This window comes from Excalfactoria chinensis, chromosome 5, assembly GCF_039878825.1.
Source record: "Excalfactoria chinensis isolate bCotChi1 chromosome 5, bCotChi1.hap2, whole genome shotgun sequence".
NCBI classification, from domain to species: domain Eukaryota; kingdom Metazoa; phylum Chordata; class Aves; order Galliformes; family Phasianidae; genus Excalfactoria; species Excalfactoria chinensis.
Genome location: NC_092829.1, coordinates 3,225,048 through 3,246,915, shown reverse-complemented (window position 1 = coordinate 3,246,915; position 21,868 = coordinate 3,225,048). Strand labels below are relative to the sequence as shown.

Here is a 21,868-nt window from a genome sequence, read left to right as displayed (position 1 = left end):
TATTACTTACCAGGACATTTGTTGTATTATTTATAAGAGTCAAAAACCTTAACTAAAAGCCACTCATCTCTGACCACAGTCTGCCATTAGCTTTAAATCCAGGAAAGAGAAAGGGATTGATCACTGGATCAATAAATCCAGCCTTAGAGCTGACTAAAAGCTTCCTTTAACCTCCTTCCTACAGCATCCTTTTTCAAAATTAAAGCATCCCCCTTCTTAATTATTGAAGATATTACAGTAAGGCCACGTGCGTCTGCATCACACCAGGATTTCTTTTCCACGTTGGAAACAAAGATTGTTGGAAAGAAAGACTGTATACTCCATATCACTGGACAACCTGCCCCCAACCCATCAATGACTCCAGGAACAAACTGAACATGGCGTTCCATGTTTTTAAGCTACCCTGTAGATGCTGTTTGCTCAGCGTGAATCAAGAACCTGAGTCCTTTTATCAAAATCACATATCAAAACTATCAAAACCAGGCCCCTCTTTCTTACCAGAGGTGGTTACCTTCCTACAGAACCACAAAGCAACATGGGTGAGCCTTCAAAGCAACAGAAACCACTTGAGGGACAGAATTCCTGCATAGAGCTGGTTGGGTGCCTCCAAGCAGGGGATTGAAGCCAGGGCTGCTACTGAGGCACATCTCCATCAGCTGCTGACACCTCGAGCACTTCTATTTCCCCAAGCCTTTCTTTGTTCCATGTTCAATCTTTGTCCCAAAGAAGCCAGCATCTTTATCCAACAAGAACTCAGGATGACAAACTGGAAGTTCTTACCCTGTTTCTGAGGCTTTCTGAGAGATCAGGAGGGCTTCACTGTTGATCTTCATGGCTTGGTTATCTTCGGAACATCCTTCAGATAGATAACGTGAGGCGCTATAAGGGATTATTTGAGCAAACAGCACCAGTGAGACTGTAAGTCATAGAATGATAGAATGGCCTGGGTTGCAAAGGCCCACAGTGCTCATCCAGTCCCAACCCCCTGCTGTGTGCAGGGTCACCAACCAGCAGCCCAGGCTGCCCAGAGCCACATCCAGCCTGGCCTTGAATGCCTGCAGGGATGGGGCATCCACAGCCTCCTTGGGCAACCTGTTCCAGTGCGTCACCACCCTCTGGGGGAAAAACTGCCTCCTCAGATCCAACCTAAACCTCCCCTGTCTCAGTTTCAAACCATTCCCCCTTGTCCTGTCACTGCCCACCCTCACAAACAGCCGTTCCCTCTCCTGTTTATACACTCCCTTCAAATATTGGAAGGCCACAACAAGGTCTCCCCACAGCCTTCTCTTCTCCAATCTAAACCAGCCCAATTAATAAGAACAGCAGGAAGAAACTTCTGGATGACCATGCTTGGCACATTGTAATATCAGTTAATTTCTACAAAGCTTATTGAAAAGGAAAAAAAAAACGTGGACATAGATTTTAGCAAAATAGAGTTTTTGATTTCTCACGTTTCATGAAGAACTCTGTACTTCACGAAATACATCTCTCAGTCTGCACACACGCACAAAATTCAGGCTGTACCAAGGTCACAGTCATGGTACGATCTGGACAATTGTAACAGGAAAAAAAAAACTAGGGCGAGCTTCCACAGCCTGTTCATTAGGACCCTCTGTGTGCGATTTCACATCATAGAATCACAGAATGGCCTGGGTTGAAAAGGACCACAATGATCATCCAGTTTCAACCCCCTGCTATGTGCAGGGTTGTCAACCACCAGACTAGGCTGCCCAGAGCCACATCCAGCCTTGAAAGGCACTATTTTTATGTGCAGCACACCTTCATCCCTCAACCGCTATATTATATAGGCCTCCTAAAAATGGAGAGCTCAAGACATTTTTGGGGTAAGCGATGCATCAACACCAGGCGGCTGCCAAAGCAGTGTAGGCTGCAGAAGGAATGGCACTGAAACGACAGCAAGTTGCAAACCTATACCCTAAAAAGCTCTTTTGTGGCCTTTCATTCTGAAGGGACATTTCTTAGATGGCTTTGAAAGAGCTGGTGGCCTTGATAAGTTCCAAAGTAGATGAGACTCTTGGCTGAAATCTGCATTATGTGGACGTGTAAAAGAAACTATAATAACAGGAATTCCCATCTAAAATTGAGCTGAAGTAACAGTTTCTGAAAGACTGCATGTAGCTCTAAAATCGAATCAGATTTCAAGGCAGTTACTACTATCTTTGATTGCAGCAGCCTTTTGTATTGACAGGCACAGAATAAAAAACAGCAAATTTGTCCCCTGCTATTCATTCATTTTGTGTAAGGAAAATGGCAGGGGTAGATAAAGAAGAATTAGATTGACTAATATGATGCTGTTCTCGACAAAACACAGCTTATGCAAAAATTAGTATCAGTTGAATGGAAGCAGCGCAAGGAAAACACTGCCCTCCCTCCCCCCCACAAAAAAAAGAGTAATTTTTCTGTCATCAGTCATACAATTATCATTTGCATATGGAGGAGGGAGACTCTCAGCTGGTATAAACTGTTCTAAGTGCATCAATAAAGCCATGCTGATTTATAGCAGCTGAGAGTTCGTCCTGCAGCGCATTCATCCATGTGCAATGTGATAGATTGATGTGTTTGCATTTTCTCCCTGGAGACTTTGGTTCGAAACCTGTTTAAAACACAGTGAAAACAAACTGGCTGGTCTCTAAGCAGATGTCCCTGGAAATCTATTTACATCACAGTGGCAGCAGTTCAGGGGAAAAGGTATTCTTGCGCAGGGGCAGCATGGGCAGGAAAGCAGGTCCCCAATGGTGCTGTACTGCAAAGCTTCCTTGGTAACTCAGCAGCCAGCTTCCAGGGTGGATCTGATGCTTGTAAATTTGGCGTGCTGCACGAGGTGAAATGGAGATATTCAAAGAGAAATATTGCTTATGCTCCTGTAGCCCTTAGTCTGCAAGCCAGGAGTAGGACTGCACTGTGCTGCGTGCTCCCACTTATATCCTGCATATATATTTTATGAGTAATTGCCCATTTTAGATAAGATCTTTTCCACACATTAAACCAATCATGCAGCAGCAGGTCTGACTGTCCATCACCACCTCAGGACCAACTACTCAAGATCAAATAGTTTAATACCCATAAACACCACAAGGTCCTCAAGGAAATATCTTCTTTCTCCCCCTCCAACCCTGTGCTTTATCATTTCAGAAGCAGCAGCTCCTATAGCAAAGGAGTTTGTTCCTGTACCGAGTGTTGACCTCAGCTTGAATTGTTTCTCCCCCTCCCTGATGGGTGTTCAGTCCCTGATGTATTTATAGCAAGATCATATCCTCTTTCAAACCTCATTTTGCTAGGAATAGTAATGTTAGAAATAGATTGATGAAATTACTGTATTAAATACGGGCATACATACAAGACTAGAGACTTGGTTCAAAAGAAATGCAGAAAATACAGATGAGTCAGTCTTTAGGTAACAGTGCATTATTTCAAACATGTCAGCAACAGATGGAAATACAATATAAAAGACGGATCAAGTTCAAAACCAATTTTTAAGGTTTTTCGATCTAAAGACTACCCATCTATAGAAATACCAGAAAGCCTACCTGGAATTCCATAAAACTAGTTTAGGAGCAGTACCAAAAGCCCACAATGAATATCGTTTCTAAAAGAGAGCTGGGAAGACTCAAAGTACATTTGGATAAGAAAGCCTTAGGCAAAGGCTAGTTTGGGTTGTAAATGATCTGCAGAAAAAAAAGGAAGAAAAACATCAAACTGCCATTAAAAAGAAACTCAAAGGGAGGAAAGACCGGACACACAATTCATCTGTTTAGAGACAATCTCATTCTGTCACAAAAATATCTTCTAGCTTTGCTGCTCTGGCACATCGATCCTGAGTACTCTAACTTTCGATTTATAGTGATATTCCTTCAGATACAGCTTCACTGACGGAGGAATAGGAAGTGCATCAATACCATCGTAAGTTGTACAGTTACAAATAACTGTTCTACATATATGCTGAAGAGAGAAAGGGAAAGTCCTGTTCAGCGGAGTGGACAAGAGCGGTTCAAAGAACATACAGGAGCTCGGATCCTTATAGTGCTCTAAGAGTCCTGTGATGTCAGGAGAGTGGAAGACACAAGGATCGTGGGCATCAAAGCTGAAGTTATGATTCCATTGCTCTATCCGTGCGTGGAGAGAACGGCTGTAGCGCCTGAAGCTCACAGAAAACAAATAGTCTTCTTGGGCAGAATCTCGTAACAAAAACGTTCCCTCTGGCTTTCCTTCCAGCAGTGCTTCGGCTGCATACTTATCCATGACCCCCCAGTAACAGGGGTTGTTGTTGATCTGAAGGAGGTCTGGGACTAGGCAGTGCACATAATCAATCTGTGTATGGTATTTTGGAGGCGTTTCCATCCGCAGCAGCTCATCATCAGTTTCCCATTTGGGCTTGTTTCTTTTTCTAGAGCTTGTGCACAGTGTTATAACTTCATCGTCAGAGTCCATATCGCTGTCATCTTTACTGCTCCTTACCACCTTCCCTGCCACTGGCTCTGAGTCCCTCCTGGAGGGAGTGCCATCAGTAAGGTCAGAGGATGGGGAGGGAGCTGACGAGGGATCAGACTCTATCTCACTGTCTCGTAGGCCCTCCTCCTTTTCCTCATTCTGGGATAAGTCAGCAATTATCCAGTCTTCTGCTTTTTGGTTTATAGGGGCTGTATGCCTTTTAATCAAGTGCCACCGAAAAGCAAGCTCTGAACGTGGAGGAAAAGGACACTTATCCAACATTAATTCACTGATATGAATTTTTCTCTTCGATTGAAGTCCCGACGCGTGCCGGCTGGTACAATTCTTTATGGGGAAGCATTGACCCACAGCATCTTGCAATTTTTGTTTGAGAGACCGGCCTAAAAACCTGTGTCCACACGAACGATCTAGATCCAGCTCGATAGAGGAGCAGCTATACTTTCTCTCCTGGCTCCTTAAATTAGGCCCTGACCTTCCTGCGGCGTTTGCTGTCTCAGGGTCAGAACAGCGCTCAGTCTTTTTTGACCAGGAAAGCTTCTTTCCACTCCAGACATAACCATCCTTCCTGTCTGCACTTCTGCTCCGGCTGCTCTTAGGTCTCACATCTGCATTTTTAGTATTATTGTCCTTATTTTCTGCCATTTCAATAGCTCTGCTCCCCAAGTTTCCAGAAAGCGTAGATTTTTTCTTGCAGGGTTTTCTACCCAAGGAAGCTTCTCTGTGGTACTTTCTGAAAGTATCTGAGGACAAAGAGAAGACAGCTAAGTTAACAGCTTTGCACGCACACAACACAAGATGAATGCCTGTGTATGCATGACAACAGCGACAATTAATTGTTAGCCACCTACAAGTAATGATCAAGCTGAATTCTTGAGAGCCCTCCACAAATCCTGGCCTGATCCCAGTCAAGGATCTTAATCCTCCCTTGTAAAAAGCATCCTCCAGAATAAACAATTCCATGTATTTTCAGAGCCCCTATTCTGACTATGCAGCAGAGCAGAAGGTTGGAGGTGCTGGCGATCCTCTTCTGCGAGGGTCTGTTTTAAGATGAAGCACTTCACACGGCAGGTGACACTGCTTTAGCTGTTTCTCAAGCAAATTCTGCATCTCTTCCAAATAACCTTTCAGGAAGAAATAAGGCAGAGCAGAAACAAGTAGGTCAGAGTACAAAGAGCTACTGTACCTAGATGATATGCCTGTTTGCTGCTAATCCACAGAGCGGGATGCCAGAGATCTTTTTCTTAACTGACACTTTTGGGTCACTTTCTGGATAAAAAAAATAAATAAATTACATCAGTCACAGATTCTGTCAATTTCTGAAAGCTGTTTTCCTTTGCCTTTTAAAACGGAGCTGGAAAATACTGAGCCCCCAAGGGATTGAAATATCTGGGGCTTTACATACTGAACAGGATTAAAACAAATCCAGTCCCTTACTAAAAGCAATTTTAAAAGGCCATGAAAGATGGAACTGCTTATTACTCATTAGAGAAGAAAGTTTACATTATTAAAATCACTGTTGCTTTGAGACCCACGGTCGCTGATTTCATTCCCTTTTGTTTTCAAAAGTGCAATGAATTCTCAACTAGATAACAGATCTTTTGAATGTTGCGCTTTGAAGAACCAAAATTCCTCTTTTGATTGCTCAGTTGAAAGTAGAGCAGAGATCTTTTCTTAAGGAACACAGACAGCAATATGCTGCGTATGACATACCCTCCTGAGACATGGCAGGATGCAGAACTGCTTTCCATCACATACCACGATGCCTTTGCACCAAAAGGAGATTCGGAGCCTGCTGTCCACTGTTGGTTTTTTAAACTAATTGACGTGGTAAATATTAAGCAGGAAAAGAAAAGGGCATCCACTTCCTCTCTCCATTCAATTCGTTCTCATCATTAGGATTAGCCAGCATGACACAATCTCCCTGCAGTCCCCCAGGGGCTGAGCAGGCTGAGGTCTTGCCTCTGCTTTCAGTAAAGAGAAAGCCTGCTGTGCCAGAGGCTTACATGCAATCTGCAGAGCAAATGCAACCCAGATGGAACTTTCGCTGAGAATTTTTGACATTGTGTTCATTGTTTACAATCCACAAACCTGGGGGGGGGGGGGTGGAGAGGAAAAGGGAGGGAAAGGTGGAGCAATGAGAGGAGATGAAGAAATGTGGAATGAGGGTAAGAGTGAGAAATCATTGCAAATACGTGGGACAGAAAAATAACACCCTGGTGTTAGAGCCAGCTAGATGAACGATCCCTCAGTGGTTGTGAAAGCAGAGGATGTGTCCACATTTCAGCAATTACAAATCATCAAATATTAAAGCCTGTTTTCTTCTCTCAACGTTTTACACACCGCTTTTCAGTGAAAACTCTGCAGATGTAATACTGATGGAAGAATGGCTGCATATGAATGAGATTTAAACTGCCTTTATTTAGACCAAAGCTCAGTGACTGCCTCTGTAATATCTCTATTTTTCATCCAGAGTAGAGCACTGAGTTTTCTACACAACTGAAAAAAAACACTCCTCAAACCTATTCTAGATTCAGCCTGTAATAATCTGTACTAACTATATATATGGGTTTTTAATTGGAAAGGGAGATCTCATTTCATAGGATCACAGAATGGCTTGGGTTGGAAGGGACCTCAAGGATCATGAAGCTCCAACCCCCCACCACAGGCAGGGCCACCAACCTCCACATTGAATACCAGCCCAGGCTGCCCAGGGCCCCATCCAACCTGGCCTTGAACACCTCCAGGGATGGACGGGGCATCCACAGCCTCTCTGGGCAGCTGTTCCAGCACCTCACCACTCTCACAGTAAAGAACTTCCCCTGACATCCAACGTAAAGCTTCTCTGCATTTAAGGTACAAAGTCAAGTACTTAATAATTAGGATATGATGGTATGTAATTGAGTTTAAAACCTTTACCTCATCCCACACATTCCGACCGTACAAGGAATAAAAAGATGCAGAATGTGGGATTTTAATTAAAAACTTTTAGATGTACAAAACCCCAAAAGTGCTGAAAAAGCCTGATATCCCCCAGTGTGACAGCACAGCCTTACCACTGAAATTAATTTGGTGTTTTGTGTCATCTCTGCCTAAGCTGCTGTGTTTAATTGCAAAGCCCCATTCTACTTCCTACTTTTCCTCCGTCACATCCCAGTGGTATCCGAACCCTGCAACCCAAAGTGGAGCGATAGCACATGATGCTGTAAGACATGCACCATTAGCCAGCAGCACAGAAAGCTGCTCCCAGGGCTCCGATGGCTGCTGGGAGCAAGGCACAATCCCACCACGTCACAGAAGTAATCATTCATCAGACACCCATGGAAAGAGTGCAGAGTGGGTGAAGAAAACAGGACATCATCCCACTAAAGCCAAGTTTGAATCTGACCTCGTGGAAGAAGAGTAAAGGGTAACTCAGCACACACCCCAGCACCCACATGGAATACCCAAATCCCTCTGCCTCGCGTTCCAACCTTCATACTTTTCCCAATCTCTGACTCAAAGCCCTGCCTGTAAAATGGGGACCAAAAATATTCTGGGTAAACAGACACAAAGGACAGTGATGCATTCAGTGCTATATTACTGCTTAAGGCCATCTACCTAAACCAACCACCCCCTGCACTGCACACTTGTGAGGAAACACAACGTTGTACCTATATCCATTAATGGCCGAATGCAACTGAAAAAGCAGAAGGGGAAAGGGAGAATAAAAACCAGGGAACACAGAGTGTACTTTTCCCTACAGGCAATGCTAAATGGAGAAGTCGTGCACCGCGCAGCTTACGTACGTCAGATCTTTCCTTCTGCAAAAAGTGAAGAGACAAGCAATGGTAGGGAATGACACAGATACCATTAGTCCTCTGCCTACAAAAGCTTTCTTTGAAGCTGGGATACCTCAGGCATCTCAGCAGCAGATGCATTTGACAAAAAAACCTGATGCTCGAGTCTCTAAGCAAACAGCAGAGCAAAAGCAACATGCAGGGATAAACAGAGTTCACATCGGGCCATGGGATCCGGCTTGCAGTTCAAGGTTATCCAACACTGCTGTGGCTTGCAGTCCCTGAGGACAGGCAGCGGGGTGGGTTCTGTTGTTGTTTTCACCAGGGCACAGCTCCCTGAACATGAAGAGCCAATTTGGCTCTGTCTGCAGGCTCTGGAGCGGATGGGGCAGCAGCCTCCTCCAGGTGCTCTTTCCTTCCAGCGCCGATGCCCAGACACTAAACTTCAGGCCTCCCAGCCAGCTGTAAAATGTATTCTCAGTGCTTATCTGTTATAAAGCATTTTCAGCTTCAACACAAGCCTATTTATATCTGCTGCAAAACACCCAATAACTCCAACAGCAGAATCAAAACTCTTAAGTGTAGGCAAATTCTCCCTCCCCCCGCTTCCAATGAATACTGACTTGCTTTAACTAGATATTTATGCCCTGCACCACTGGACCCTTGCCTTAAACTCAGAGCCTCCAAGTCCTTTCTGTGAAGCTGCTTCAGTCACTGTACAAAGAAGAAAGAGAATGTCATAATGTCTCCTGGGTGCTGGTTGAAAAGCTGCCTGCAGCCCAACCTCCAGCCCTCCAGTGCTGAGGGAGCCTGTCCTGGACACCACCAGGATGGAGGTGTGACCTTCATGCAGAAAGCACTGAGCAGGTTTGCTGTTCCTGTATAGAACAGCCAAGGGGTCTCTGAATGGTGACTCTAATAAAAGAAAAGATTCCTAGATTAAATTCAATGAATCCTGATATATATATATATATTTCTTCTCATTTTCCTCTCTGACAAACGCCTGACAAAGAAGTCAAAAGGGAAAAACAGCTCCCATTTATTACAACGTGCATAGAAGTCATTTCAGAGGATCTCTCACTGGTCACATGCTGTTTTCATTACTTTCACCCAATTACATTTTGGCTGCGAGACCGCATTTTAAAACCTGACCTTCCACTGAAGTTGAGCTGTTATTGACTTCGTATGGAAAAAAGCCCAACCTATTAAGAGTAACGGCGAGTTTCAATTCCTCTTTACTTATTTGTCTCCGTTTTGAATGCGTTTATTTCGATCTACAATACGGCATCCAAAATACCTGACTGTGGGATGGAGCTCAACTCCAGCTTTCAACAGATTCAAGAAATTATCACACGTACAAAACAGAAATTACTGTTTAAAGACACAGCTGGTAATGCAGAATGACAGAAGTGATTGCCTGGAAATATACCCAGTCCCCACAGAGTCTGTATATACCCAGAACTACAGGGCATACAGCCACACCTCCCTCAACCCCAAAGCAGGGCTCTTTTATTCATACCTGAGATGAGGAAGAGGCTTGGAAGGTTCAGACCTGCTGCTTTCAAGGCACCTTGTGTATGGGCTGCAGGAGAGCCGGGCACAGCGCTCAGCAGCCTCTCGAGCACTAAATCAGGAACAGCTTTATGGCCCATGACCAACACCTTGCTCGTGCTCCACCCAGAAACCCTGCAGGTGAGCAGCACGCTCCCACCCTGCCACTGCCTGCCCTCCCAGCCGCCTACACCTCCCCATAAAGCCAGCTGCTTTAATTTCCAACCGGATTTAAAGGCTAACCTTGATGCCTCGCCACTTCCGATGGGACAGAGCCAGGGTGCCCCATTCCCTTGGCCAAGCAACCTTCAAACCTACAGGCCCCAAAAGCTTTCCCAGGAATGACAGAGAATGGCAGCACCTCTGGACTGTGAATTGGGACCTCTGCATGAAGCTGAGCTCACAGCATAAAATGTTTCAGGTGGAGTCTGCACGAGGCATTCTGCAAACTCAAGTAAATAATTAGAGGCATAATAATACAGCTGGCACACGCTTCTCTCAGCCCCAGGAGCTTGCTGTAAGAATAGCTTGGTCTTCCCACTCATCCGGTAAGTGGTTCAGTGAGAATCACGGTGCTAGCACACATTATCCTCTCCAGAAATCACGCTTTACTGCAATATGTCAGGGTACACCCATGGAAAACATGTCTTCACACAGCTGCCACGGGGTTTAAATAATGAAATCCGGGCATATTCATTAAAAAAATAAATAAATAAAGGCAAAAAAGAAGCATGCCCACTTGGCAGTGCTGCCTTACTCATTCATGAAAGTAGCGACACGGTGCTATGAAGAGCCCGATCGCATTTCCAGCACAAATAAATCCCTCTGCTCACCCAGCACTGATCACTCCCCTACAGAGTAAAACTGAAGATAAAAGGGCTCTGCCTGGAAGCAATTTGCCTTAGAAGCATGAATAAATTGGGCCAGAAACATTAAAATTACATCAAGGAAAAGCAGAGAACTGCTTTTCGGGTTTTATTTTCCCTTTATTTCAGGTATGCCAAGCTTCTCACACCTCCCGTCCTTTAAGAAATACAGGAAAGATGCTTAGCTCTTATTATCCAGCCTACAAACACACTGAATGCCATATCGCTACCTGCTTCCAGCACAGTGACAGCTGTAATTACAGGAGCTCGGCACACCGACCCGGACACGGCTCTGACCCACGGCGATGCCAGCAGCCCCCTGTCACGCTTCGCCTCCGCAGGGATCGAGCTCGCTGGGACCCAAGAGCCCCGTCCTACAGCTGGAGGGGCGAGGACTGGGCGCACGCCCCCCGTACAGACAGGTCTGATGGATGAAGATGCCCCTACTCGGCACACGTTCACCGAGGCAAACCAGGCAGGACGCGGTTTGTAGCCGTAGCCTCAAGCTGAGGCTTTCACCCACAGCCCCCACATCACCTCACGTTGGGAAGATGGACCCCAGCCCAGCCCGCCTGCCCTGACTCCGGACAGGGCTTTTTGTGGTAGAAGTCTTCCCACAAGGAAGAGGCGAAGGGAGAAGAGGAGGAAGGCCGGTCGCGCTCGGCTCCGCACCCCGCGTACCCCTCTCAGCGCTCACCTGCCGCTGCCGCCCGGCAGCAGTGAGGAGTCAGCCCCGGCCCGGCCCCGTCACCTGCCGGAGCTCAACCACCGCCGAGCGGCCCCAGCCGCACCCGCCGCCGCCATCCCGCTGTCTGCCGGCCGGGCCCGGCCCCCGCCGCTCTCAGCTCCGCCCCGGGCCCTGACGGAGCTCTGACGGAGCGGGGCCGGCCCTGGAGCGGGCGGGGAGCGCGGGAAGGCTCGAACGGGGCGGCGGGCCGTGAGGTGAGGTGAGCGCGGCCTGGGCCCAGCGCCCGGCCTGGGGCGGGGGGAGCGCCTTGCCCACCCCCTGAGGGGCCGCACGGGCTCTGGGGTCGCCGCTGTGGTGGCGGAGAGGGCGGGGAGGAACAGCCCGCATGGGCCTGTTTTCCTCCTTTTTCCACCGTGGCTTGTTTTCCTCCCCGTTTTGGGGTGTTGAGTGTCTGCTGGGTTACGGCCCTATTGGGATACGTGGGAGGCAGTGGGAATCTGAGTGCTTCCAGTCTTCATGAGTGGGATTCTGCACCTGGGGTTCTTTCTAAAATCTTTCTTAAAAATTGATGTTATTTCCTGCTCTTGTTTAACAGGGAAGAACAGAAATGCCGTCAGAACAAAAGCCGATGCGGTACGGACACACGGAGGGACACACGGATGTGTGCTTCGATGACAGTGGCAGGTAAGTGCCCCGATCCTAGAGAGAAGGGGAAAATATCATCAAGAAGTGACTTAAGCGATGGGACACCTCCCTGCAGGGATGGGTTGAGAGCTGGGGCTGTGCAGCCTGGAGAAGGGAAGGCCCTGGGGAGACCTGAGAGTGGCCTTTGGGTATCTAAAGGGGGACTGTAAGGCTGTAAGAAAGGGAATGATTCCTAATATCCAACCTGACTCTTCCCTGGTGCAACTTAAGGCCATTACTTCTCATCCTATCACTGGCTACCTGGGAAAAGAGGCCGACCCCTAAAGACACGTGTATAAGATCCTCTATGTATTCACTTCTACAAAAGTGATTTCATAGACTCTAAATGTAGCTTGGAAGAAAATATGTTTGCATATGCTGTAAGAAATCAAAACTATAGCTAGCTCCAGCAAACTTGACAGTGGAACACCATGTTAATATTTTTGTGGGTACTGTAGGTCTGAAACATGTTAAGCTCGTTAAACTTCGGTCAAGTGTGTGGTAACACCACTCTTAGTTTTGCCCTAAGCTGTAAGGTAAGTTTTCAAAGGCTTAAGAAGCAATGAAGCGCTCAGCTGGCAGTGAAATCAGTCCTCTGAAAGATTCCATCTAGATCCTGGTAAGAATGGATTGAATAAAGCTTATGAGTGCCAGGCCTAGCGGGTTATTAGTGACACCAGCAATGTGTTGTGCTACCAGATTTGTGTTCAATGAATGATATGTATTGTGTTTCAATCAAAAAAAATACAAAAGCAACCCCCAAATATTCGTTTGGTTCAAATCCTGTGTCTTTGAACAGCTGCATCGTAACTTGCGGCAGTGATGGAGATGTTCGGATTTGGGAAAACCTGGATGATGATGATCCGAAGTCCATTAATGTTGGAGAGAAGGCTTATTCCTGCGCTCTGAAGGTATGGTAATTTACAGAGCTGTTAAATTGTGGCAGGCTGATTGTTGATACATAACGTGTCTGTTGAGATACTGCTGGGGTCTTAAGTAACATTAACACATACATTCAGATAATATATGGAGAAAGGCAAGAGTAATGTTGTGTGTGTGCAGCACATTTCAGTCTATTTGCCTTCACATCAATACATGGAAGACAGCACTGTATGGGGCTTAATCAGTGGCAGGTTTTGTTTCAATCTGAGCTTACAACCACACGGTATCTTTGTGTAAATGGAAACATTTAAGCAACATTGAAAACAAACACTTTTCAGAAAGCCTCTGGAATTGTTGAGTATTTTAGCCAAATGAAGTACTGTATGTGAACAAGAGTGCTTCTACCAAATCATTTTTCGCCGTGTAGGCTTGTAGAGGGATTATTTATTATACTGAATTTCTGTAGTGTTATTTTTCCCCCTCACAGTCAGGTATAATTATTTCTAACTTTGATCTCCTTTTTCAAAAACAACCCAAGCAGATTAAACCAATTATTCAGTGAACTTTGTGGACTGTTTCAGTATTTTCTCACAGTGTCAGTCACAAAAGGTTTTCCCAGCAATAAATGGTGCAGCTGATTCCTGCTCTTCTGCCCATCCCATCTCAGAGGCTCCACACTCGTGTTGAAGGGTATATGAAAATAGAAAGCCAGGGGGTTCTTTTGTGTGTCTCTGTTTTAAGGTCCAAGGAATAATAATATATTTTAATTAAAACATTACTTTCTTGAGTCAGTGTCTGTTAATGCTTTGATAATACTATTTTTCTTTTAATAATTAGTTGATATTTAGCTCTCAAAATTGATACTAGACCAGAATGTGCTTCAGACATATTGTTCCTCTCTGTCCCTTCCCCTCCCTTCCAGGTCGGAGGAGAACAAGGTTTGTCTTTAATAGTCATTAAGAAAATACAGATTGTAAGCATTTCTGTCACGTGACTGCCTTGTTCTGCTGTTTGAAGCATGGCCTGCTCTGTTTGTTTCAGTGTTAAGGCAGTTCCTTGTAGTGTATCTAGAAACTGATAGTGAATAAGAAGGTAAATAAATTACCTTTGTAAATTTGTGTAATAGCGTATAATTCTTCCTAATATCCTTGTTCATGTATTTAGCTTGAGAATTCTCACAGGAATTCCTTTGTGTGCAATTATATTACATTGGTAACAGAAGGTCTGAAATGTTGTCTTTATGACAGAGAGGAACTCTATAAGTCTCCAACTGTTCTTCAGGTGTCGTAAAATAAACTTTGCAGGGATAAAGGAGGATTGAGAATTGGTTTTCAACTCTTTGTGATTTTGAAGGGGAGTCTAACATGAAATAAATGGGGATTCATACAAACATGATTTCAAAGCTAATGAGTTGAGAACATATTCAGAATCACTGCCTTAAAACAGCTCTGTTTTTTGTATTCCTTGTATCTTCCTTTTAACACAACTTGTGTGTATTCCCCAATACTCATTGCTTTTTAGTGTGCTCTCCTGTTGGTTTCCATCAAATTACTTCCAGTTTCACACACAAAGGGAGGGGATTTTGAGTGCGTTCACTGAGCAAAGCAGTGCCAGCAGTTGTGCAAATGAGGAATGAATACAGTAGGGAAACGTCTTGCTTGTAATTTTTGGATGTGAATGGGAACAGTCGTGTTCTTAGTTTACTGGAAAGGACTTTTAGCCCCGATCTCTTGTTTTTCTTATTTCCTCGGGTTATTTAGCACTGGCTGCTGCTTTCTTTTTCTTCAGAATTTTTACTATAACTTCAAGCTACTTTAAAAATAAGAAAGAAATAGAGCATTTCTCAGTGCACTGCACAAACTTATGGCTGCATGCAAGGGAGGAATAATATTGTCACTTCGTGAAGACGTGCTACTGTTCCAAGCATAGGATAATTATTTCTTTGTTTTGCAATCAATTTTAATCTGAAATGATTTTTCAGCAGACGTCTGCCTTCTGTTTCTGAAAAGGACAAAGCTCATGAACTTCTCATCTTTCCTTAGTGGCATTTAACTGTCAAGTTTGGTCCAAGGGTGCCCTCTCCTGACGATGGAGCATATTGATCTGAGCAGGGTGCAAGATCCTTCCTGTTCTAGGAGCTCTTTTGCCTATTTAAAAGGACGTATATTTTTCTATCCAACTGAAGAAGAGCGGACAGTTCTTTAAAATTCATTAGTGACTTTTCAGAGTATCTGTTATTATAGTGAATGCAGAAGTTGGGAAGGTTGTGATGGAGTAAATTGCCATATAGGTGACATCATGGATTTTAAGCCTACTGAAACAACTGGAGTGTATCTCTACAGTACTGAAACAAAAAGAATCATTGTATTAGTTTTTAAGTAGTCGGGTTAATGTGATAAAGTATTAAAGTTATTGTGCTACATTGTTTTTTTATGGAAGAAATACAAGGTGAAAGAGTATTTCCCCCACTAGTCTTGCTGTCATGTGTCTTTTGGAACTACTAAAGTTAATCTGCCCAAATACTGGGAACATCAGCTCAATTCTTTGGCTCCTTGGGCATCAATATGTTTTAACCAGTACGTTTTATGTTGTTTGTTTGTTTGTTTTTTCCTCTTTCTTTTTTTTAGAATGGCAGATTGATCACAGCAGTATCAAACAACACTGTTCAGATACACACGTTTCCTGATGGAGCTCCAGATGGCATCCTTACACGTTTTACCATGAACGCAAACCACGTTGTCTTTAATAGTGATGGTACCAAAATTGCTGCTGGATCTAGGTAATGTGTGCATCATGAGGAAAGGCATTGCTGTCATTCATAGTGTGGCAACTTCCTCACATGGTGATTTTTATCAATGGGATTATTAATCCACATACCTCAGAGGGTTTTAAAGGTGTGCATAATGTGTTCCAGGGCCGGTAGCAGTGGGGGAAGGAATGAAAAGAACTGTTAAGCAGCAATTCTCTGGGAGGTATTTGATCCACTAAAGAGTTTTAAGAGGAAGCGTGGTGTTGTGAAATAATTCCTTCTCTCGAGGAGCTTTGAATGTTTTCAGCTTTCAGTCCTATAATGCGAAAGCACAAGTGTTCGCCCATATGGATCTCACTGCAGCATCAAGGATTTTGTTACTGTGTGCTAAAGATAACGTCCTGTCTCTTCAGCACTGTAATGTGGCAAATGTATGCACATATGCAGAAGCTGGCTGAGTTCTGATCTGATGAGCTTTTTAGATACTGTAGCTAACCCAGACTGCCTGCTTGCTTCTCTGTTGGAATTTGTCCTCCATCCATGCAGCAGAGGGGGCTGAATGTCACATCTGCTGCCTGCCTCCTGTAAGTGTGATCTAGATAGCAGTTTGGATCAATATGCTGGGCTGTAAAGTCTGGCAGCTGCAGAGCAGACATGCCAGTTCCCCCAAAAGTGGTTGACTGGACAGCTGGGGACAGTAACTGCTCTAATCTCCAAATCTGACATGATCATGAACTTGGGCTCTTTGCCAGTGCTCATTTGTGAGGGAACAGCTCTGCCCCAGGATATGACTTTGATTAGAGAGATAAAGCAGACAGCAAATTCCTTCCGCTTCTAAAAACTTTCACTCCAAAATCAGTACTTTGACAGCCTGGTCAGGGCCCTCGCATGAGAGACAAGATGCTGTAAAACTGAGCTCACCCCTTGATGAGGTCGTCTGTAACACAATGCAGGAGGTTGACAGCTGTGGCATAGGGGAGTACAGCTAAGAATAACTGCTTAACAAAAATCGTCTTTTGATGAAGATAATCTGTCTTTGCTCTTATTATAACAAACCTTGAGATTCGTCTCCTTTGGGTCGTACTTCCCAGCAGATAACTAGTGTCCAATTTAATGTTGATTACTGTAAACAAATACTCTGTCACCAGTGATACCGACGTTAATGCTTTTATCTCTGTGCCATTGTAATCTACAGCGACTTCATGGTCAAAGTTGTGGAGGTGGCTGATAGCAGCAAGCAGCAAACGTTCCGAGGACATGATGCTCCTGTTTTAAGCCTGTCTTTTGACCCCATGGATATTTATCTGGTAAAAATACTTGTTTACTTTCTACCTTGAATTTCCTTTTCCCCATGAGGAGAAAAAAGAAAACATAAGTATTTTTGAGTAAAACAAATAAATAAAATCAACAGTGAGTGGACACATAAATCTTCATTTCAGTTAACTACTGAAACTACTTGGAATTACCAAGATGATTTGACAGAAAGTTTTAAGTCTCAAGACAGTTTAAACAAGGAAACTTCCATTTTAAAAGTGCTTATGCATTTTATATCTCTATTGTTGGTTATAAGATTTTTTAATTTCATTGCATTCGTTTCTCAGTGTCTTTAGTTCATTTGCAAAACTGTCTTCCATAGGCATCAGCGAGCTGCGATGGTTCTGTCCGAGTATGGAAAGTGGAAGATCAGGTAAAAGGCATTCCTTTCTGAGTTGAGTGTTTCATAGGAAAGCAGGGATTTCACAGACAGCAAAAAGAACTGGACTGAAATAACCCTGCTGGAATAAATGCTTCCTATCTTTCTATATGTTATCAGTAACAGCTGACAGTATTTACAAGAACTGTTTATGTAGGGAAGTTTGTATGCATATAAAAGAGTTGCTATACTCTAAAACACCTGAAAGGAGACTTGTAGGGTTTTTTTAGTAAGAAATTTGACTGTACTTTTTAGAATGCTTTTATCTATTTCTGGGACAAATTCCAAGCCGGAGCATGAAATGCTGCCTGGACTCTGGTCTGTTATCCTGTGGAATCCCTGATTTGTTTTTGTTTCTGTCCATCTTTCTTAATTGGTCAACATTGTGTATTTTGTCCTCAGCATGTTCAAAAATAACCCCCTGTGCAAAGGTAACAACACCAGATTCCTATTTTTCTTAGAATTAAAGAGTCATGGAATTGTTTGGGTTGGAAAGGGCCTTAAATATCATCTAGTCCCTACTCCCCTGCCGTGGGCAGGGATACTAATGTTTCAGAATATCACCTGTTGCTTTCAGGGTTAAGGAGTAAACTTAATGTTAATGAACTGTTGTCTAGGTGTGTTTTGTTTTCATTTACCTTTCATGAGCTTTCTGTGAATTACTGATCAATTTTCAGACTGACTAGTGACTTCTTTAACTTGGGTTTAGGAAGGGGTTTGAATTTCACATGCCTTTGTCTCTTCTCACTGCTGACAGGTGACAGGATGAGAGGAAATGGCCTCAAGTTGCACCAGGGGAGGTTTAGGTTTGATATCAGGACAAACTTCTTTACGGAAAGGGTTGTTAAGCACTGGAATAGGCTCCACAGGGAGGTGGTTGAGTCAGCATCCCTGGATGTGTTTAAAAACTGTTTGGATGGTGGTGCTCAGGGACATGATTTAGCAGGGGGTTGTTAGCAGGTAGTATAGTTATGTTGTGGTTGGACTCAATGATCTTTAAGGTCTTTTCCCACCTGAGCAATTCTATGATTCTGTGATTCTGTGTTCAGTGGGATGATGCCCATTTTTCTTTGGTAGGGGTCTTTGTGCGCAGTGGTGCTTTCATCTCTCTTGCTCTCTGCTTATGGCACACAAACTTAGTTTGCCAAGGACTCAAGGTACAACTTACTGTGTTTCAGTCTTTTCTATTTGTGGAGATGAGGCCACGTTAGAGTGAATACAAGGCTATGGAGAGGGAGCTCGGTATGCCATTCTTTAGAAACAAAAAACAGCAGCAAAAAAAAAACCAAACCACTGCAAACTTCACAGCAATTTCTCACAAAAGAGAGATGTAAATCACAGATTGGAGAACATATTTTTTAAGAAATACAGTCTTTGGGCTTAGCTTAGCAATATTTGTGCCAAATAGTTTGGGGCACATAAGAAATAAGATTTATGAGCCAACTGCCTCTGCTGGCCTTGTACTCTAGGGAGCTTGAGAAGAAGGTTTCAAGTGAGCACTGTAACAAAGCAGTTCTGCAGATACACGTGGGATTATTTTTGCTGAATGCCATTATTGACTGGACTAAGTATCCATGCTGAATTATTCCTGTAAGTATACTTGGGAATGTGCTTTGCTCATGCAATTGCTGCTTTTTCAAACAAAGACATACTTCTAATGTGAATTTCAGACTGACAGTGGGTGCCTTGTGGGGCACTTAGGCTAACTGTGTCCTGGGGCTGTGGCAGTAATGTATGTCATCTGTGCTGTAATAGGAGAACTTAGCAATTCATTCATCTTTACATTGCTTTTGTAAGATTCAGGCTGCACCTTGCTACAGTCAGTCTGGATTTGACAAGAGCAGTTTGGCCAGATTTCTCTCTTTGTAACCTAAATGCATGAGCTCTTTTGTGCTGTACTTCATTAAAACTACTTTTGCTGTAATCTTAACTTGTAAGTAGTTGCATTGTAGTTAAATATTTTCAGGCCTACATTGGCAAAGTATTTTTCAGTGTTTTTGGATATATAGATTAAGGAGTAGGTACTTGTATGAAAGAGCTTATTTCAGTTGTAAAAATTATGGTTTTTTTCCTTCTAGCTTTTTCCACACTTTTCCTTTAAGGGCTTTTAAAATACAGTAGATTTTCACAGAACTGCAGAACTCACTTTTGAATATTTTGTTTTCAGACATGTGTGACAAACTGGCTACTGCTGCAGAAATGTAATGATGTGATAAATGCTAAATCGATATGCAGGCTTGCCTGGCAACCTGGCAGTGGCAAGGTAAGCGGCAGATTGTTGTAGCCACATCTTAATCCTTTGTTTCTCTTTGTACAGCAGAACTCAATCCAGGCAAGTCCAAATTCCAGCTCCAGAGAGTAAGGAAAATATTTGGGGTGAGGTTCACTTATAGGAAAAACAAAAACTTGGAAGTGTTTGCTTGCTGAAGTGCCAGACTGTGTTTGGCAGTAGTCCATCTGTCAGCCCAAAACAATGTTAAACATGTTGTGCTGAGTAGGAAGGAACATTGTGCATGAGGGAAATGACCTAATCGTTCACAACTGAGCGTCAAAGGAATTCAGTCTTTCTCTTGGTAAATTTTGTCAGTTAGTAACCTTGCTCTGCAAATGTCACCTCAGTAGTCAACTGTTCTGTCAGCTGACTCAGTGGAAGGTATCCCTGCCTATGGTAGGAAGGTTGGAACTGGGTGATCTTTATGGTCCCTTCCAACCCAAATTGTTCTATGATTCTTTTCAACTGAAGAACAGAGTTAGTGCTGCTGTGGGTAAAGGTAGTGCTGACAATAATACATACTATATATCCAGTGCATTGTACCTGTACTGATGCAAGAGCACCGTGTACAGATCACTTACCACAGAGTGCTGGAGGAGGGAAGTTTGCATAGCTGTGTAGATGTCTCATCATATAACCTAGAGCACATCTGCCCCAGCTGGTAACACAAAGGAGAGAAGAGCAGATAGATTTAAACCTGTATGAAATGAGACATGCCACACTGTACTTCAAGTAAAGGACAGAGAATTGAGCAAAAGGTGGTAATTTGGGAAAAATTGCTTGGTGGATTCTGTTTTTGCCTGATGTCTGGAAGGGTGAATAATAGGTTCTGCCAAACTATTGGCATTCTAGTCATTCTAGCGTGTAGGGTCTGAAGAGTATTTTCCAGTGGTTTCTCACAGTTCTGGCTTGAATAATCCTCTGTTTCTCCAACGTAGCCTTTTGTGAGCTTTGTCTGTGCTTGTCCACTCTCTGAAATACCAAGCATTATGGATAACTCTTCTGTGGGAGACAGCATGTCACTTAAAGCACAGGTTACTTTGTACACGTATTGCATAAAAACACACACTTTAATGTTTACATGAATTCTTCACACAGACACACCAAATGTAGTCAGCTACTTCACTCCTATTATAAAGCAGATCACTAGAAATCTCTTTAAGACAAAAGCAAACTAAACAACTAACACACAAATCCTATGAAGTAAGCAGGCAGTAACTGCTGTGCAGGTTTGCAAAATACCAAATGAACTATTTCAGGAATTAGCTGTTCAAAATGAGATTTATAGAGAAATTAATCTGATAAAAAGAGGTATGGGGAGGAAAGAAAAAGGGAGAACATAAGACTTGCGCTCAGAGCACTGAAATTTATTTATGCCTGTTTCTTAGCTGTTACATAAATAAGAACTTAGAAGCTTATGTTGCAGCTGTCATCTGTTTTCTGCCAGAAATAAATGAAGATTAAAATAAAAACAAACATTCTTTGCTGTATTGCATATGGAAACCATTAAAGAACCTTGTAATTCAAGATTATTTCAGCATTCTTTACTTTCTCAGTTGGCATTACTAGGATGCTAAAGGAACTGCTGGATATGTAGGCAGACCCTACTGTAATACTTTTGAATGAAGAAGCTCTGCTTTTTGGAAGAATGTTTTTCTTGGAAGATAACTTGTTCTAAGCTGCCTAATTCTTGTTTCCTTTCAACAGCTGCTGGCAATTCCTGTAGATAAAGTTGTTAAACTATACAAAAGAGAAACCTGGGATAATCAAGTTGATCTATCAGATACTTCCATCACACAGGTAGGCACATAAAACAGCTGCTTGCTAAATCTTCCATACTCTTAAGTGTCTTGCTAGAAATTTACCTTCTGCATAGTATTTTTTTCCCTTCCCTCTTTTGTTTCTGATCCTGTTAACTTGATGTTGGAAATGAAGGCAAGAGATATTAGATGAGTGTCAAACTTGTCTATGTGGCTCTGGTTCTATTTCCCTTAGAGTAGCCCTCAAGATTTCTAATGTCAACTGATGAGTCACTGAGTGAACCTGAAGAATATCTGTTCTCTAAAGTTCTTCTAAACATAACATTTTGGGGAAAAGGCTGAGTATTTCTTAACAAATTATATCTCTGTGATGTAGATTAACTTCAACTTAATGATTAAATTTAACTGCGGCATCTGACTTTTGACTTCATTATTTATTTGGGTGAAAGAGAATTACTTTTGTAGTGTAGGTGTATG

The 21,868-nt window shown here is 43.3% G+C and overlaps 2 protein-coding genes across 5 annotated transcripts in view; one reads left to right on the top strand and one right to left on the bottom strand.

Annotated features, from left to right (window-relative positions):
• Positions 1–3,392: 3,392 nt before the first annotated feature.
• Positions 3,393–11,499, bottom strand: SOCS4 (suppressor of cytokine signaling 4). Of its 3 annotated transcripts, none has more exons than XM_072338890.1 (3): positions 11,361–11,465; positions 5,654–5,736; positions 3,393–5,210 (listed from the first exon to the last, which is right to left on the bottom strand). In XM_072338890.1, exon 3 carries the CDS (start codon positions 5,110–5,112, stop codon positions 3,808–3,810), a length of 1,305 nt encoding a protein of 434 aa, XP_072194991.1. In that variant the 5' UTR covers positions 5,113–5,210; positions 5,654–5,736; positions 11,361–11,465; the 3' UTR covers positions 3,393–3,807. The 3 variants fall into 3 exon arrangements, with proteins under 3 accessions (XP_072194991.1, XP_072194992.1, XP_072194990.1); XM_072338891.1 differs by lacking the exon at positions 11,361–11,465 and adding an exon at positions 7,941–7,970; XM_072338889.1 differs by lacking the exon at positions 5,654–5,736 and having other exon boundaries at positions 11,361–11,499.
• The window catches only part of WDHD1 (WD repeat and HMG-box DNA binding protein 1), a 29,116-nt gene continuing 18,660 nt past the window's right edge, over positions 11,413–21,868 (top strand). Inside the window, exons 1-8 of one of the 2 annotated variants that reach the window (XM_072338888.1) lie at positions 11,413–11,605; positions 11,947–12,035; positions 12,835–12,946; positions 15,545–15,696; positions 16,862–16,973; positions 17,303–17,353; positions 19,527–19,622; positions 21,339–21,431. In XM_072338888.1, the coding sequence (XP_072194989.1) occupies positions 11,959–12,035; positions 12,835–12,946; positions 15,545–15,696; positions 16,862–16,973; positions 17,303–17,353; positions 19,527–19,622; positions 21,339–21,431 (693 nt within the window). In that variant the 5' untranslated portion in view covers positions 11,413–11,605; positions 11,947–11,958. Of the gene's footprint in view, positions 11,611–11,946; positions 12,036–12,834; positions 12,947–15,544; positions 15,697–16,861; positions 16,974–17,302; positions 17,354–19,526; positions 19,623–21,338; positions 21,432–21,868 lie in introns of both variants that reach the window. The other variant, XM_072338887.1, reaches the window with a different exon arrangement.